Source organism: Camellia sinensis, chromosome 3 (assembly GCF_055761805.1).
Source record: "Camellia sinensis isolate YWXY chromosome 3, ASM5576180v1, whole genome shotgun sequence".
Classification (NCBI taxonomy): domain Eukaryota; kingdom Viridiplantae; phylum Streptophyta; class Magnoliopsida; order Ericales; family Theaceae; genus Camellia; species Camellia sinensis.
In genome coordinates this window covers 225,229,773-225,249,868 of record NC_138963.1, presented here as the reverse complement: position 1 = coordinate 225,249,868, position 20,096 = coordinate 225,229,773, and the positions used below count along the sequence as shown (strand labels likewise).

The 20,096-nt window shown below is 38.8% G+C and overlaps 1 protein-coding gene across 1 annotated transcript; it reads right to left on the bottom strand.

Annotated features, from left to right (window-relative positions):
• Positions 1–1,756: 1,756 nt before the first annotated feature.
• On the bottom strand, positions 1,757–18,872 carry LOC114280327 (cinnamoyl-CoA reductase 1). The gene is made up of 6 exons (XM_082922417.1): positions 18,755–18,872; positions 18,319–18,488; positions 17,076–17,261; positions 16,761–16,923; positions 2,311–2,500; positions 1,757–2,094 (listed from the first exon to the last, which is right to left on the bottom strand). The coding sequence occupies exons 1-6, from the start codon at positions 18,870–18,872 to the stop codon at positions 1,962–1,964; spliced, it is 960 nt and encodes a 319-aa protein (XP_082778543.1). The 3' UTR covers positions 1,757–1,961.
• Between the last annotated feature and the right edge of the window lie 1,224 nt (positions 18,873–20,096).

Below are 20,096 nucleotides of genomic sequence, written 5' to 3'. Positions count from 1 at the left end.
TCTTCCCCTAAACCGTGGAGTACATCCCCTATCTCCTCCCACACAAAACAATGTATGCAAATGCAATGCTCAATCAATACACGTATTTTCTGTATCAATGCAATAGTCAAAATCAATGACTTTACCAATGTGATTAGTTTCAGTTATTCCTAATCCACATGCAATGTCTACAACAATCACGACTATCCTCCACCGATAGCCCAAAACAGTTATTTCTAAACTGAAAATAACTATGTCAACAATTCAATAGACAAATGATTCAAATTATCCAATTATGCCATTTAATCAATGAATTCCCCAATTCCATGAATTTAACCATCTTTTCCCAATTCCATGAATTAATTATACAAATTAATTAATTAATGCAACTAGGGTTTTTCCCAAAATTACCAAAGTACCCCCAACATATCAAAATACTAAAACTTAGAACAAAACTTATAAGATGGAGTAGGAAATCCCTACCTCGAAGAAAACAACCCAAATGGTGAAGACCGAGATGAGTGCCCAAATACCAATGTGCTCCAAATCGCCAAATGTTCAGATTAAATGAAAGCCCTCGACTCCCTCTATATTTTTAATAAAGCAACTAGGGTAGAAACACCCTCTAAATAGATCAAATCTAAGAAAGAAGGTGAGTAGGGAGAGAGAGAAGTCGGACCTAGGGTTTAGAATCAAAAGAAGATGAAAAAGACTGATCAAAACCTGCTGCTGTGTATATAAACTGGACAGGCTCGCTCGAGCGAAGACTTTGTCGCTCGAGCGACCAGACACAGAGAAACTACGCTCGAACCAAGGAAGCCTTGCTCGAGCCAACAACCCAAAAGCTCGCTCGAGCGAAAGAAAACTCGATCGAGCGAAGAACTCACACCCTCAGGTCTGTAACCAGACACACGCTCGAGCGAAGGAACTATCGCTCGAGCGAAGAACGAACTAACTCGCTCGAGCGAAGAAAAGCTCGCTCGAGCCAAGAATGCACAGCTACAGGTCCAAATCAGACGCAACCTCTCGCTCGAGCTACCAAACCCCGGCTCGAGCGAAGAACCAAAAAAAAACATCTCGCTCGAGCGACACACTCCTCGCTCGAGCGAAGATCCAAAATTCTGGACAGCAACACTTGGTTTCTAAACCCAACCAACCTGAAATAAACCTGCCCAACACATCCTATAGGTCCAAATCAGAAAATAAGGGACAACAACAACAATTATACAATGACAGAATCTACGGAACCTAAGTCCGGATACAATAATCAAATAGGAGAAGACCGGGGTCGCTATACATACATACATACATATATATATATATATATATATAAAATAGTGAATCTTTACCTTTTCGTGGTTGTGGATGAACCCTGATCTGGAAAGCCCACCAAGTAATATTTGCTGCTGCCATGACTTGTCCAATCATTTATTACAACATGATAGAGGTAAAAAATGGGCGGGCTTGCTGTTGGTCAGAACGGATTACGTATTAAAACAATCTAATTCAAACTCGTCCATTTAACAAACAGCTTTAAACGGATTGGATTAAACTAGGTAAGTGTAAAACAAATCAAGAGAAGCAGCTAAAGAAACTATGGCCCCTAAAATTGTGTTTAGATTATGGATAATCCCTGTCCAAATTCATAATTCTCACTTTCTTTCAAAATTACTACCCAAATCTATGATCCAAACAGTCACAAGACAAGACAAGTGACCAACAAACAATATACATCCTCATATCCTGTCCACAGCATCAATTTCCACAAAAACTAAAGTTCCATGTAATCGTGTAACATTAATTGCAGTGTTCAAATACCATATTTCAAATTAACTGGAGTCATGAGTCGCAGCGCTATTGCAAAATGAACAAGGATCGTTTACAACAATACCCAATACAACATCTATAGAACAACGAGGTTCTGGATATGAGAATGCTTGATGATACAACTTGTAAAAACTACAACAGAATGCCAAGATCATTTAGTCCAGAAGTCCGGCTAGTCTACAGATTTCAATGGAATCAACCAGAGTTTCTTCTATCGGTCTGTAACTCCAACCCAGCTTCTGCAATTTCTCTGAACTGAGCTTTTCTTCTTCCTTTCCCTCAGTAAATCTGGCAATGTGTAATTGAATGAAACAACAAATTTTAACCCAACAAAGGTAACCCATAGTAATAATTCAGCTACACTTATTGGTGATAGACCACAAATATAATTCAACTGCTAATACCTAATCTATTATATAATATAAAATTAAAAAAATGAAAAAGAAATTCGAACAGCAGGAATATCCTTTTAGATGAATATATTATGGAGAGACAGAAACTTACTTCTTAGGATAATTGTAGTTCGGGTAGTTTTTCCTGAGTATTTCCACCAGATCTTGTGACTTTATCATGTAAGCTATGCATATATACCTTCCTTCGGCTTCGGGCTTCTCATATGCCAATAGCAGTGCTTCAGCTACATCTCGTACATCTACTATCATCCTCAAATTGTTTTCGAATTCATCATATCCCTCTGTAAATAACAGGATTGCGAGAAGTCAGGACATCAAGTGCTATAGTTTTCACTGACAAACCATTTTCAAAAAGAAAAAACTATATACCAGATGACTAGTAATAAGCAACGTATTGATGAAGTCATCGCACAACTTATGAAAAATTATGCACTGCTTGAGTGCCTTTCAAGTGCGCTCTGAGCAAGCCTCTGTGGGCTCCCATTATGCAGAAATCCCAGCACCATGCTCAAGCACACTTTCAAGTGGGCATCAAGAGCAGCTCTATGGACTTCTATGAAGTTGAAATGTCACCACATTTCTTTAAACCTAGGGCTCTAGACATATGCAGAGCTCCTAGGGGGCACCTCGCTCCAGCGCTCTTCGATCGGTGCCCTTGGGACTTGCCCAATTAATCTTGTTTTGAATAGTTTCCGATCATAAAGACCACAAGACTAAGCATAAGTTATTCTAGTCAAACTATGACATGAAAAGCATGTGTCCTAGACTAATACAAGATATCATATGTAAATAGGATCGAAGCACACTTTGCATTATCTCTAAAGATCTTTAATCTTGATCAGTTAGAGACTCTAACCTATTCTCACTAACACGTATTTTGTCTATGGAAATTAGCAAGGCATTAAATCACTTTACAAAATACTCGGGAATAAAGGGAACATGATCTCTATCTGCTGGCAATTCATTTGCATGATGTCATCTTGAATACTGTCATGGAATCTATGAAAATCCAAATCATCTATAAAAATTTCTACAAAATGTTAGTTACCTCAATTTATTTGGCTGTGGAGCTCACTAGGTTGGAATGTTAAGTATTTGCACGAGCCTTCTCTTCCCATTTTATTTTTTTATTGCATCTTTCTTTTACTTTTTTCCTGTGTGTGTATTTTCAGGGGTGGGGGGATTGGTTCCACAAGATTGATATCCAGCTTCAAGTGTTCCATTTAAGTGCAACCAAAGTTGACATGCTGTTTCAACATCAACCCACATCCAACGCTTTAACATTTTTGCTTTTTTGAAGAAAGCAAAAACGCAGCATGTGTTTGCACAACATTTATTTGTGCATCCGTACACATCAAATTATACACATGAATGAGTATGGTTATCTGTACGTATACATGTACATTTATTATTTATACATGCTTTTATGACCACTTATATGCCTATAAGTTCTCACATAAGTATTATACATACCTTTATGCCTATATACAAATTTATATATTTATATATGCATATTTTTCTACATAGAGATGCATCGTAAGTACTTTTATCCATACATATATGCTCCACATGTCTTACTAAGGCTTGGTTTGGCATAACTAAAAAAAGCCAAAAAGTCAAAAAGTCACTATCCTATTTAAGTCACATCATCTTATTTAAGTCACATCACCTCTCTACCACATCACTTCAAACCCAACCCATATCCAACCCATATTTCATAAAGGGGTTGTTTGGGATGTCCTAAATAAGTGCACTTTTTGTCTTTTTGGACTAAAAAGTTGGGGAAAAAAATATGGATGTTTGGGTTAACTTTTTGACTTTTTATGAAAAAATGTGTATTAAAAAATTGCATAAATAAGTGTGTAGGAGAAGATAGGGTAGGAGCCATACGGAATGGCAGTGGTGGCTGGCTGGGTGAGTAGATGAAAAAATATTGTCTACTTCTCGGGCTTTGATTGGATGGTATTGTTTGGCCGGTGGGGACCCACCACGGGTCCCGTTTTTCTAATCGGAACCGTTCAATGTGTAGAACTCATCAAGTACTAAATACTTGTAAAAAATCACGTTGATTGGATATCGATAACTATCTGATCGTGTTAGTTTTCTTTGTCAACTGTTAACTATAATACCATCCAATTTTTATATAAAACTGATTTGATCATATAGTTAGCGATATCCGTAGATGTGATTTTTTACAGACATATAGTACTATACGAGTTCTACATATTGAAAGGTTTGGATTATCAAAATGAGACCCATGGTGGGCCCCCACAGGCCCAACTTTACCATGCAAATAAGTGAATGTACACGTGTTATTATTTTTGTTTTTCCTTTCATTGCAGGTGGCTAACGTGTCTGTATGTTGATGGGTTGGTCAGGTTAAACTTTTATATTAATTTACCATTTAAATTAATATTTGTATATTATTTTTTTAATATTTTTTTTGGTGAATAGTGATAACTTTTTAACTTTTTTGGTAACTTTTCGACTTTTTGGCTTTTTCAAGGGTTGCCAAACCAGCCCAAAAAGTCAAAAAATACACTTATTTAGTTTATCCCAAACAATACTTAAATTGATTTTTAAATGTATCCATACCTAATTGTACATTATATGACCACATGTTGTTATCAAAAGTAATTTCATATGCATATTAATGAAGATCATGGAAAGAAAAAAAATAGCAAATCTGGAATTTTACATGAAACACATTTAGGACATCAAGAATTAAATATTTGGAATAATTTCAAGTCTTCATATCATTATAGTATGTTTTAGTAATTAAAGATATAATGGTAATTCCAACAATTGTTGAACATAGGTTGTAGGGGTCGCCCATGGGTTTTATTTTGGGTCAAATTATTAAATGGGTCGTTATATATGGGTTTTATTATGTCTAAAATAATTTTAGTAGTCAAAAGTTCAAGTTTTCTATTTTGATATTGGAGTAGAATTAGAAATCATTACAGTTTCCTATTATGATTGAAGTAGAATTGGAAGTCATAGTTGGTCTAGATCTAGAATATTAGTAGTTGTTAAATATTTTTAGTTTCTATTTGATTTATAGTCCTTATAGAATTAGGAGAATCTTTAGCCTATAAATATATGTGTAATCTCAATGATTGAGGAAAAAGAGTTAATATTATGAAAATTTAAGATTGTGTTCGTGTGAATGGCATATTCGTTGTGAGGGTGAAGCACCTTTCTCTCTCTCTTTTCTTCTTCTTCTATCCAACAAGATCACTGTTCACATCACTGTTCACAGTGCTTAGAACAACCACCTAACAGCCTCTAAACACTTGTGTTTTCATTCCCCAAACCCTACCTCTTTACAAACCCTTAAACTCCTATATTTTTAAATACTTTTGCAGTCACAAACTCCCACCAAATCTAGCCATATAAGTCTATTATTGTTGCTGCCAATATAGTTAACCCGGGCTCACTACTTGTAGGAAAGTAATCCATACTCGTCCTACATTAGTTTGGTATCAAAGTGTCAAGATCCTATCTTGTTCGTTACCAATCTTTTGATGAAATTTCTTTCTTTATTACAATGTTGACAAGCATTGAATTAAATTTGAAATTTGAAGCCTCGTCAACAAATTGTAGAGCTACTAAGAAAGATGTTGTAATGTTAAAGGAGGATTTTGGGATTATTAAGGAGGATATTGCAACAATAAAGAGTGATGTGCATACTATCCAGACAACTTTGAATGTATTGAAAGCTTTCATGAAAATATTAGTGGCTGCTGCTTTGGAGAAGATTAATATCTAAGAGCAAAACGATGATAGTGTTGAAGATTTTGAAGAAACTATAAAAGAGCAAGATGAACATGTTGCTAATATTGAAGATCTTGAAGAAATGAAGGCGAAAATTAATTTGTTTACTAAAGAAAGCATGAAAGATCATCATGATCAAGAATCTAAAGCCAAGAAAGCCAAAGAAAATAATAAGAATGCCACTGAATTTTCTGGTCTTCACAAGAAAAATGAAGTTCACATTGAGTTTGTTATTCCTAATAAATTTGATGTGGTCAATGGAGTGATGACAACATTGAATTTTTTGATTTTCTCATCGTTCATTCAAAACAATCAATTTAAATGTTTGCAAGTGCAAGATTTCATAATCCTCATACTTCAACATTATAAAACTCGAGGTCGAGTTTTTTCGAATGCAAGGGAGAATGATGAGAATCATGGAGAAAAAAAAAGAAAAGCAAATCTGGAATTTCACATGAAGTACATTTAGGGCATCAAAAATCAAATATTTGGAATAATTTCAAATCTTCATGTCATTATAGTAAGTTTTAGTGATTAAGGGTATAATAATAATTCTAATAATTGTTGGGCATAGGTTGTAGGGGTCACCCATAGATTTTATTTTAGATCAAGCTATTAAATGGGTTATTATATATGGGTTTTATTTAGGGATGGGCACGGGTCGGTTGCGGCCATAGAACTTCTAATTCATCATCTGTCCATCAGATTGGCGGATTGGAGAAACTCAATCCGCATCGGTCCGCTAATCCGGCAGATGTGGATTGAGCGGATTGGCAGATAGATGCGAATCGATTTGGCGGTTTAAAATTTTATAAATTTTCAACATAATTCAACTTGTGCACTTCCTAAAAAAAAAAAAAAAAAAAGAAATATTACGTCAATGACTTAAAAAGTTATTAAAATCACTGCTTACCTCATCCACATAAAGTATTACAATCTGTGATTCCTAAAATATAAAAACAATTCAAACCACCAAAACCATGAATAGAGTAATGGTAGAGATTGTATGTCTCTGTATTGTTACATCTATATCTGTTTTTAAAAATAAAAATCAACCAGTATATATCATCTTTTTTATTTATTATTTTCAAATTTAGATTTAAAAACCAAAAAATATAGATAAATAATACATTTATTTTTTTCAATTCAAAAAATATATTCAAGTTGAAAACTCTTTTTCAACAGACTATATTCAACAGAATATTTAAACTCATTTTCAATTGAAAACACAAACAAAATATTTAAACAAATTGAAAACAGAGTCTTATAAATTAGTAGAGGTGTTGGTGGTTTGGCGGTTCGGTTGCGGCCAACGGAACCTCAGATCCGTCATCTGTCCAAAATTAGGCGGATTGAAAAAATCAATCCGCAACTATCCGCTCATCATCACGCATCCGTTCAAAATGCGGCGGATTTATTTGGTTCAGTTCGGTCGGTTTGGATGGATCAGTATATCCGCTGCTCACCCAGTTTTATTATGTCTAAAATAATTCTAATGGTCAAAAGTCCAAGTTTCCTATTTTGATATTGAAGTAAAATTAAAAGTCATTAAAGTTTCTTATTATGATTGAAGTAGAATTGGAAGTCATAGTTGGTCTAGAATATGTAGTTGCTAAATATTTTTGATTTCTAAATTTGAGTTATAGTCCTTATAGAATTAGGAGAGTCTTTAGCCTATAAATATATGTGTAATCTTAATGATTGAGGAAAAAGAGTTAATATTATGAAAATTTGAGATTGTGATTGTGTGATTGGCCTATCCCTTGTGAGAGTGAAGCACCTCTCTCTCTCTCTCTCTCTTTCTCTTCCCTTCTATCCAACAAGATTACTGTTCACATCACTGTTCAGAGTACTTAGAATAGCCAGCCAACAATCCCTAAACACTTGTATTTTCATTCACAAAACCCTACATTTTTACAAACCCTTAAACTCCTATTCTATTAAATACTTTTGCAGCCACAAACTCCTACCAAATCTTGCCCTATAAGTCTATTGTTGCGGCTACCAGTATACTTAACCCGGACTCACTACTTGTAGGAAAGTAATCCATACTCGTCCTACATCACATATACTTCCATATATGGCTATTTCATCCTTATGTAATGACTTTAATAGGAAAACATAATTAAATTCTGTAGGGTGACTTCAGTGCTTTTGAAAGGGTTCAATCAAAGCATTGCAAGACTAAACTTTGGAGCTCAATTGGCCTCACCTTCTAGAAGTTCAATCATAATGAGAATGATTGGAAAAACAAGCATCACCATTCCTCAAGGCTTAACATCACCAAAACACGGGCATTATATGTCACGCCCCCAAACCGCCCCTAGTAGTTTGGTGCCGTGATGGCCAGTAATCCGTGATTACCGAAGGCCGACTTCCAAAATTCACACACAATCAGAGTATTTATATAGGGGGCTCACAAGTGCGGAAGCAATAATCTAAAATACAAGTGGTCCATAAGAGCAGTGCGTAAGTCAAATGAAATGGCATACATCTTTATATAGCTTTACAACTTGAATACATAAAGAAATGAAGTACAAAATACACATCACATCTTAGCAAAAGAGCTTCTCAAGCCGACATGTTCAAAATACATAAGCTTCAAAAATGGCCGACATAAATATTGCCGACATAACATGCATCCAAAACATCTTGTAAAACACACATCTCGGTGTAGCCGACTTCTTGCTTGTTACCTACATATATACATAGGGAGGGTGAGCTTGGATACTCAGTGAATGGTACAAGTAATAAAGGGGTTGCATGAATGATTTCCAAGGTCCTTGTCAAAACAATACATATATCATAGCTTTGTTCAAAACATGGGATGAATCAAGTTCATCAATCAAATCTTGGCCTTTCAAATCTTGCTTGGGATGTTAATAACATCTACATAATACATGGGGTGATGACATATCAAGACAAGAGTGCAGTTGTATTATAGTCCCCTGCAACTAAGGACTTTCAAGACAAGAGTGCAGTTGTATTATAGTCCCCTGCAACTAAGGACTTTCAAGACAAGAGTGCAGTTGTATTATAGTCCCCTGCAACTAAGGACTTTCAAGACAAGAGTGCAGTTGTATTATAGTCCCCTGCAACTAAGGACTTTCAAGACAAGAGTGCAGTTGTATTATAGTCCCCTGCAACTAAGGACTTTCAAGACATGTCATCAAAACAAGATAGTATTTGATATATAAATAGGGATAACCATTCATGCTTGATCAAATACTTTTATCAAAACGAGGCAAAGCTTTGTCAAAACGTTATAACATAACTTTATTAAAAATACCACTCACATCGTTTCTTCACACGTCGGGGTCGAGACAAGCCCAAGTCCTACAACACATGGCAAAGCCTATTGAATGCGCTTTCAAACAAGTCTCTCATATACACAAATGTTTTCGGAAAACATGCTGGGCACCAACCAGGTCTAGGCCGAGGTTCCACACCTCCTTGCCGAGGTGTGTTCCCGAGGGCCACATGCAAGGAAAGAGGTCGGGAAACTCTGGGTTTCCCTCTGTTGATGAACATGAAGAACATGAGTGTGAAAACATGAAAAATACGAATGTTTGATCATAATCTGCCATCACAAATCTGGGATTTTCGTGCTATGAGTTTGAAAACATGGACCTGGGTACCCGTAGTTGAAAATCATGCAAGAACAAACACAAAACATGAGTCTAGGCGAAAAGCTTTCGGATCAAAACAAGACTTTCTTGAGGAACACATGAATGTCATTTTCTCTTTCTAGAATCGAGCTTCAAAACGATGCATGGCTTACAAATCATTTTCAATCATGCAATGCAATAACATAAACATAAAGAACATTACGAGTAGATCAAGAATCTAACCTTAGAATGCGGATCTAACGGTTGGATCTCTAGAAACCAAGCTTGAAGATCTACTTCTCTCTCAAGAACTCTTCTCCCTCTTCTAGAGCTTCTCTCTCTCTACAAGGCAAGTTTATGATACCAAATGATAGTTTTCTATACCCGGTTCTGGGGTTAACCCTCTGCTGAGACACGTGGCGGCGATTGGTTGGGTTCATCCTGAAAAGGTGGCTGACAGGCCAGACAAAGCATGGTGGAAGGGTGTTCAACAAGCAAAGCGGTATGGGCTCTCTGACAGGCTATGACATCGGCTAACAACGAGGCATACTAAGATGACAATGACCTCGGCTAGGAGGGACAACACTTTGACTAAGCTGTGCCACATCTTGGCCTAGATGCGCCACACCTCGGCCTAGGTCATACCACTCCAGGACGAGATCACTTGGGTGCAAGGTATCATCTCGGCTAATGTGGTCAAGGCAAGGACTGAGGTCAACAAGGGGTTTCAAGATACTAATACTAGACTAAGGATGACCTCGGCATTGGAATAACATCGGCTAGTATAACTCAAGCAAGGCGTAACCTAGGTTTCGCATTAAGGGAGAAACAAGACAAGCACACTACACTTAGACAAATCACAAGGCTTCAAATCAAGACATGGATCGCATTAGCTCAAGCGAAACAAATCACAACATACACATGCAAGCTAAACAAGTCATAATCTTACCGATGCTCATGAACATGATGAGGACATAAAGTGTGGGTTCCTACAGTCTACCCTCCTTAAAGAAGTTTGGTCCCCAAACTTAAGTTACCTGGTCCTACGAATAACTCCGGGTAACGGATTTTCATCTCTTCTTCTTTTTCCCATGTGGCCTCCTCGCCATAATGCTTCTCCCATTCGACTTTCACCATTGATATCGACTTGTTTCTCAACTGCCTCACTTGTCTGTCGATAATTCTCATCGGCTTCTCTTCGTAGCCCAAGTCTTCATTAACTACAACCCCGGAGTAATCTATTACATGCAGTGGGTCTCGGATATATTTTCTCAGCATTGAAACATGGAACACACTGTGGACTCGATTCAAATCTGGTGGCAAGGCAAGCCTGTAAGCAACGGCGTTAATCCTCTCAAGAATTTCAAATGGCCCAACGTATCGGGGTGCAAGTTTGCCCTTCTTCCCAAATCTCGTAACTCCTGTCATCGGCGAGACCTTCAAAAATACATGATCCCCAATTTCAAATTCTAACTCCCTCCTTCTTTGGTCGGCATAACACTTCTGTCGACTCTGTGCGGTTTTAATCCTCTGCTGAATGAGTTTGATCTTTTCAGTTGTCATATGAACCAACTCGGGGCCAATTAGGGCTTTATCTCCTACTTCAGTCCAACATATCGGCGATCTACACTCCCTTCCATACAAAGCTTCATACGGCGCCATGCCTATGCTGGCTTGATAACTGTTGTTGTATGCGAATTCTACTAATGGCAAATGCGATTCCCAACTTCCCTGGAAGTCCAACACGCACAGTCTGAGCATGTCTTCGAGTGTCTGAATCGTCCTTTCTGTCTGTCCGTCGGTCTGGGGGTGAAAGGCTGTGCTAAATCTCAATTCTGTTCCCAAGGCTCCTTGTAGACTCTGCCAAAATCTAGAAACGAACTTCGGGTCTCGGTCTGACACAATGGACATCGGCACACCATGAAGCCTAACGATCTCATTCATGTACAATTCGGCAAGTCGGTTGGCATTGAATGTAGTCTTGACCGGCAAAAAGTGAGCTGACTTAGTAAACCTGTCAACTATAACCCAAATGGAATCCATACCTCTTTGTGTCCTCGGCAATCCCACTACGAAATCCATGGAGATGTGCTCCCATTTCCACTCAGGAATTGACAAGGGTTGAAGAAGTCCTGCTGGTCTCTGGTGTTCTGCCTTCACTCGCTGACAACACATACACTGAGATACAAATTCGGCTATCTCTCTTTTCATGTTTGGCCACCAAAAGGTCCGCTTTACGTCCTGATACATCTTGGTGCTCCCTGGATGGATGGCAAACTTGGAACTATGGGCCGCTTGTAAAATCTTCCTTTTTAACTCTGGTACGTCGGCCACGCACAATCTTTCTTCGAACCTAAGCACCTGATTCTCCACTGTGTAACCTGGCCTCGGCTTCGAGACGAATTCATCAATTACCTTCTTGAGGAATTTATCCTCCCTCTGTCTGGTCTTCACTTCCTCAATAATGGTTGGTTCCACCGAAACCGCTGTCAGGCACGCCAAACTTCCAACTAACTTCCTGCTCAATGCGTCGGCTACGGAATTTGCCTTACCTGGGTGGTACTGAATCTGCATGTCATAATCCTTCAGTAGCTCGAGCCATCTTCTCTGCCTCATATTTAATTCTTTCTGGGTGAACAAGTATTTCAGACTCTTGTGATCGGTGAAAACTTGGCAAGATGTTCCGTACAGGTAATGACGCCATATCTTCAAGGCAAAAACCACGGCAGCTAGCTCCAAATCATGGGTAGGATAATTCTCTTCATTGGGCTTCAACTGACGAGACGCGTACGCTATGACTTTACCTTCTTGCATTAACACGCAACCCAAACCTTTGTGTGAAGCATCGCTGTAAATCTGAAATTCTTCATTAACTGATGGTAGTACCAGAACTGGTGCTGTGACTAACCTCGTCTTCAGTTCCTGGAAAGCTGATTCCCTTTCATTGGTCCATTCATAAGCTGCTCCCTTCTTGGTTAGTTGTGTCAAAGGCACTGCAATCCTCGAGAAATCCTTCACAAACTTTCTGTAATAACCTGCCAAACCCAGGAAACTACGAACCTCGGACACGTTGGTCGGCGTCGGCCAACTCACAATGGCTTCAATCTTACTGGGGTCAACTGATATACCGTCTTCATTAATCACATGCCCTAGAAATGAAATGCTAGAAAGCCAAAACTCGCATTTACTTAACTTGGCGTACAACTTCTTATCTCTCAAGGTCTGTAGGGCAAGTCTCAGATGATTCTCGTGCTCGCTCGCACTCCCGGAATAGATCAATATGTCGTCGATAAAAATAATGACGAACTCATCTAGGTACGGCTTAAAGACTCTGTTCATCAGGTCCATGAATGCTGCTGGGGCATTGGTTACTCCGAAGGGCATTACCAAAAATTCGTAGTGACCATATCTTGTCCGAAAAGCAGTTTTCTCAATGTCCTCGGCTTTAACCTTCAACTGGTGGTAGCCTGACCTAAGGTCAATCTTGGAAAAGACTCGTGCTCCTTGTAGTTGATCAAGCAAATCATCGATTCTTGGCATTGAACGGAACTCGGCGATTGTCATAACTCTGTCTCTTCCTCTGACCCTCACCTGAACTCTGGTACCGGTTCAAGTTAGCTTCAGCCAGGATGGCCTTGTCCAGTACTCCGGCGTACGTCGGCATATTGAGCATATTGACCCGATCTTGTATCGGTCCACGCAACCCACTTTCGAACTTCCTCGCCTTTCGATACTCGTCATCAACCATATGAGGCGCATATCTCGCCAGTTCAGTAAAGGCACGATCGTATTCTGCGACCGTCTTGTTCCCTTGGACCAGATTCTGAAACTCCGTGGTCTTTCGGTCTCGGACGCTGAGGGGGAAATGCTTGTTGTAGAACAACTCCAAAAATTTTGCCCAAGTCAAACCCGGATTGCTTTCTCGGACCATCATCCACCACCTACGAGCATCGTCGTCTAACGTGAATGCTGCCAGAGATACCTTCTGAGCGTCTGTACTGGGGAAAACTTCAAACAACTTCTCCATCTCTAAAACCCATGCCTCGGCTTTCATTGGTTCTATGCCTCCCTGAAATCTCGGCGGTTTCATCTTCTTGAACTCTCTGATTAGAGTTATCGTGTCGTTCCCATACAAAGCTTGCTGCGGAGGCACTTGTGGCACCGGAGGGGGTGGAGCTGCATATCGGCCATTCGTCTGTTCGGCATGCATAGAAGTGGTACCAGTATCCTGCGGCCTAGGTTGTCTCTGCTCACGAACCAAGCCTTCGACTAACCTTTCCAATCTCTCCAACCTGTCTTCCGATCGATCTCGGCCAACCGGGGGTCTACCTCTCCTCATGATGCTAGGGGGAATGCAAGATGAGACTTTAAAACAACTAAACAAATAACACATACGCAAGTAACGAGCGTCTAGGCCGAATTGATGCACACATAGTCAAGTAGCAAGCAATATGATGCAATTCCTAACATCATTCTAGGGGAAATCCTAGGCTCTCTAGGACTCAAGGTGTGTGATTAACGTACTACAAGGATCTTGTGCTCTGATACCATTCTGTCACGCCCCCAAACCGCCCCTAGTAGTTTGGTGCCGTGATGGCCAGTAATCCGTGATTACCGAAGGCCGACTTCCAAAATTCACACACAATCAGAGTATTTATATAGGGGGCTCACAAGTGCGGAAGCAATAATCTAAAATACAAGTGGTCCATAAGAGCAGTGCGTAAGTCAAATGAAATGGCATACATCTTTATATAGCTTTACAACTTGAATACATAAAGAAATGAAGTACAAAATACACATCACATCTTAGCAAAAGAGCTTCTCAAGCCGACATGTTCAAAATACATAAGCTTCAAAAATGGCCGACATAAATATTGCCGACATAACATGCATCCAAAACATCTTGTAAAACACACATCTCGGTGTAGCCGACTTCTTGCTTGTTACCTACATATATACATAGGGAGGGTGAGCTTGGATACTCAGTGAATGGTACAAGTAATAAAGGGGTTGCATGAATGATTTCCAAGGTCCTTGTCAAAACAATACATATATCATAGCTTTGTTCAAAACATGGGATGAATCAAGTTCATCAATCAAATCTTGGCCTTTCAAATCTTGCTTGGGATGTTAATAACATCTACATAATACATGGGGTGATGACATATCAAGACAAGAGTGCAGTTGTATTATAGTCCCCTGCAACTAAGGACTTTCAAGACAAGAGTGCAGTTGTATTATAGTCCCCTGCAACTAAGGACTTTCAAGACAAGAGTGCAGTTGTATTATAGTCCCCTGCAACTAAGGACTTTCAAGACAAGAGTGCAGTTGTATTATAGTCCCCTGCAACTAAGGACTTTCAAGACAAGAGTGCAGTTGTATTATAGTCCCCTGCAACTAAGGACTTTCAAGACATGTCATCAAAACAAGATAGTATTTGATATATAAATAGGGATAACCATTCATGCTTGATCAAATACTTTTATCAAAACGAGGCAAAGCTTTGTCAAAACGTTATAACATAACTTTATTAAAAATACCACTCACATCGTTTCTTCACACGTCGGGGTCGAGACAAGCCCAAGTCCTACAACACATGGCAAAGCCTATTGAATGCGCTTTCAAACAAGTCTCTCATATACACAAATGTTTTCGGAAAACATGCTGGGCACCAACCAGGTCTAGGCCGAGGTTCCACACCTCCTTGCCGAGGTGTGTTCCCGAGGGCCACATGCAAGGAAAGAGGTCGGGAAACTCTGGGTTTCCCTCTGTTGATGAACATGAAGAACATGAGTGTGAAAACATGAAAAATACGAATGTTTGATCATAATCTGCCATCACAAATCTGGGATTTTCGTGCTATGAGTTTGAAAACATGGACCTGGGTACCCGTAGTTGAAAATCATGCAAGAACAAACACAAAACATGAGTCTAGGCGAAAAGCTTTCGGATCAAAACAAGACTTTCTTGAAGAACACATGAATGTCATTTTCTCTTTCTAGAATCGAGCTTCAAAACGATGCATGGCTTACAAATCATTTTCAATCATGCAATGCAATAACATAAACATAAAGAACATTACGAGTAGATCAAGAATCTAACCTTAGAATGCGGATCTAACGGTTGGATCTCTAGAAACCAAGCTTGAAGATCTACTTCTCTCTCAAGAACTCTTCTCCCTCTTCTAGAGCTTCTCTCTCTCTACAAGGCAAGTTTATGATACCAAATGATAGTTTTCTATACCCGGTTCTGGGGTTAACCCTCTGCTGAGACACGTGGCGGCGATTGGTTGGGTTCATCCTGAAAAGGTGGCTGACAGGCCAGACAAAGCATGGTGGAAGGGTGTTCAACAAGCAAAGCGGTATGGGCTCTCTGACAGGCTATGACATCGGCTAACAACGAGGCATACTAAGATGACAATGACCTCGGCTAGGAGGGACAACACTTTGACTAAGCTGTGCCACATCTTGGCCTAGATGCGCCACACCTCGGCCTAGGTCATACCACTCCAGGACGAGATCACTTGGGTGCAAGGTATCATCTCGGCTAATGTGGTCAAGGCAAGGACTGAGGTCAACAAGGGGTTTCAAGATACTAATACTAGACTAAGGATGACCTCGGCATTGGAATAACATCGGCTAGTATAACTCAAGCAAGGCGTAACCTAGGTTTCGCATTAAGGGAGAAACAAGACAAGCACACTACACTTAGACAAATCACAAGGCTTCAAATCAAGACATGGATCGCATTAGCTCAAGCGAAACAAATCACAACATACACATGCAAGCTAAACAAGTCATAATCTTACCGATGCTCATGAACATGATGAGGACATAAAGTGTGGGTTCCTACATTATATATATATATATATATACATTTATCCTTTTAATACAAATTGGAGTCCTAGATTGTAGGCTTAAAGCATAACAAGAAGGATAAAGCAGAGCAAAAATGCTTTCCATATGGAATGTAATACCAAAAGTAACTTCTCAAGCATTAAAGTTCAAAAGTTAACATTCCACCGCAGCATATAAACATGCATAGGAACACATATGAGCACATCATTTAGAATAAAAGAAAACAAGATTTACATGGATAAAAAATGCTACTTCTACCTGAGAAAATAAAATGATATAGGTTTTATTCAATTAGGTACCTTTTGAAAGCTTAATGAGAACCAAACTACTAGCATTTGCTGTGGACTGGAGCATTGGTCCCAAAACATGGGTTGGACACACTCTTACAACATCTAGCCCACTTCTTTTCGCATACTCAAAAGCCTCACTTTCTGCTTTTGTTTTGGAAAGACAATACCAATTCTAGGGCAAAGAACCAGAAAATCAATATAAATATAGAAAACATTAGCATGGAACCTACAATTTTAAAAATCTTTGAATAATATCAAGCAGAAATGCACTACAATCGCAACATAATCATTACAAGTTTGAAGTTGGCTTGTTTAATTGATTACATTAGTTCTTCTGCAGTATTCCGCATCAGACCAACAAGTCTCGTCCTTCACTTGACCCTTGGGCCATTCAGGGTTCACGGAAACAACAGCTCTAGAAGATACAAGCACCACTCGTTTGACATTTGCTTCAGAACATGCCTTGAGTACATTAAGAGTACCCTTCATAGCAGGCTCAATTAGTTGCACCTGCACTAAAGCTATTAGATACTATGGAAGTAAAATAACTCACCAAACTCGTAACACATTAAAGTCCCATTGAAGATAAACATTTAATGATTACACATGTCATCACATTTCAATCTTGTGACGCACTTCTTTACCTGTGGATTAACTTTACTATCACAGATGCAATTAAAATGCCAGCAACTCCCCCAAGTGACATGCCACATTGATCCCCAATTGGTGAGAAGTAGGGAAAGGTGCTAACACTTTAATAGACAAGTGCACATAAAGAAACTAGTCCAAGAGTGTAAAATACAATTAGGAACTTGGAACATAGGAACAATAACAATGATTGGAAAGAGAATGAATAATTTTTTTTTTACAAGAAACAAATGGGTAAAGGAAAATCTAAAGCAGTTAAGGAGGTTAAAATTAAATTGAAGGCTTGCAATGCTCTCTATCTTAAGTTGTAAGGATGGAGAACAATATACATAAGATGAAGAGAAAGAAAAGACGGAGACCAAGTTCGGGTAACAATTTGGATATTATCTAATATGTCACCAAAGAATGGTGGGACTCATTAAACCAATGGGTTGGTGACACAACAAGTGGTATTCAAAATTTGGTACCCAAAAGTCACCATAGGATAACTTGCTCAAAAAATGAACCCATGTAGGCAACCCCAATTAATTGGGACAAAAGTTTTGTTGAGATGAATTAAGAATTGAACAAAACACAAGCATGGTCGGACCGGTATCATATTTTCACGATTCTTATTCTTGTAAGTTGGCTCAGTCCAAAAAAGTAGCAAAATCAAATAGCTAAACACATTAGATAAAGAGATGCAATATCCAGAAATTATCGCCGCCATAAGAATCCAAGTTACAGTAGAATTGAAGCCATATGGGCTGATGCAGGCTGAATGTATGGACTATGAAGCAGTGCTACGTGGTCATCCTAATATCAAGATGAGGACAATATGCAACACTCCACATAGGTTCAGAAGTCAATATAGATATAAAATTGTCAAGAAGAATGCAAATGATTTCAATAAACAAGTTCAATCACAAGGTATTCTTGCCTCCGAATCTAGCAAGCTGCCGGGGGGAATTGGACTGGCGACATGGAACACTCCGACACACCCCGTGATGGCTGCAGAAAGAGAGTTGTAATCCAGCAGGTCCACCTTCAAGAGTTTAAGCTTGTCGGATGCTTTTTCAAGTTTTTTCAATTGAGAATTTTTCTCATCATCTGCAAGATAAATTGAATAGGATTTACAGAGTCATATGAAAATCTTTTAGATCAAGGAATATATGTTCATAAACATGTTATTCTAAATTAAAACAGAAAGAGCATCAACTAGAGAGAGAGAGAGAGAGAGCTACAATAATCATACGAGTTGAATAGATGATGAGATTGGTATGTAAAAGATATAACAGTGGTTAGAGAGGCAATGGAAAGTTGAGGAGAGGGAGAGGGAGAGGGATAGGGATAGGCATAGGGATTGGGGGACTTACAAGGATCTCTGACGGTTCCATGGATGGAGTAACCATTAGAGAGAAGAAGCTTCACCAACCAAGAAGCTACGTACCCTCCCGTCCTTGTCACGCACACTGTGCCCTTCTCTTCCGCCATTCACTCTCTAAGTCAACCACTACTATGCCCTACAGCCACCACAACCCACTCATACTGCCCTCACCTCATCAAAAACACACAAGTCTTATAAAAAAGATAATTACGAGTCGGTTACGGAGGCTTTTCCATATTAAGTCTATTTTGTATCTTAATTTCTAAATTAGGTCTAGTTTGGACAGAATTCTCAAATCAAGCTAAAGCGTTATTATAAATCGCACTTTCACTGTTTGGGGCCGAAAAGTTGATGAACATTGAAGCGCTATTCGAAATCGCGCTTTTAATTAAGTAAGCGTGGTTGCAAACCACGCTTTTAACATAAATTTTTTTTTTTCTGAAAAAACGTGATTTCAAACCACGCTTTCACTGTGCATAGAAATTTTTTTTTCCTGAAGAAAGCACTATTCAAAATCATGCTTTTACTGTTCACTACAAGAAGCGTGGATTGAAACCACGCTTTCACTGTTCATTTAATTTAAATTTTTTTTTTCTGTTGTCATTGTTTTTGGTGGTAATGTAATTCATTAAATTTTTTTTTCTTTTGCCTTTGTTTTGGGTTAGAAGGTGTAATTGAGAAATTTTTTTTGTCTTTACTAAAACCGTTTTCATGTAATTTTTTTTTTTTTTTTTGTTTTACGTTAGAAGGTGATAATGTAATTCATAAAATTTTTTTGGCTTTACTAAATTTTTTTTTGGCTTTACGAAAAAATATGTATTAAAAAAATTATATAAATTAGTGTATAGGAGAAGATTTGATGGAATAGGTGGTATAGTGGGCTGAATCCAAGGACAGCGTCGGCAGAGTAGAGGCTAGGAGATGATTTCCTGCTTTTTGGGCATTGAATTGGAGGTGCTGTTTGGCCCGTGGAGGTGCTGTTTGTTTTAGAGGGCGACAGCAACGGGCTCTAGGGGAGTGCAACGGAGGATCCGGATTCATTTTGGCAACGCAGACAGAAGCCACAGAGAGAGAGAGAGAAAGAGAGAGTGACAGATTCTTTCCTATTCCCTGACCAACTACGCCGTGCCACCTCATGTTTTGAATGAGATCTCCCGCCACTTGGCCGATGATACCCGAGTACTAACAATAAAAGACTCATTTTATCTCTCTTGCCTACGCTCTCTGCTACCCTTCCTTGTGGGGTCTTTCTACTAGTATTACCATATCTATCAACATTTTTTTTCACCAATTTTACACTACATTTTTTTTCACCAATTTTACACTACATT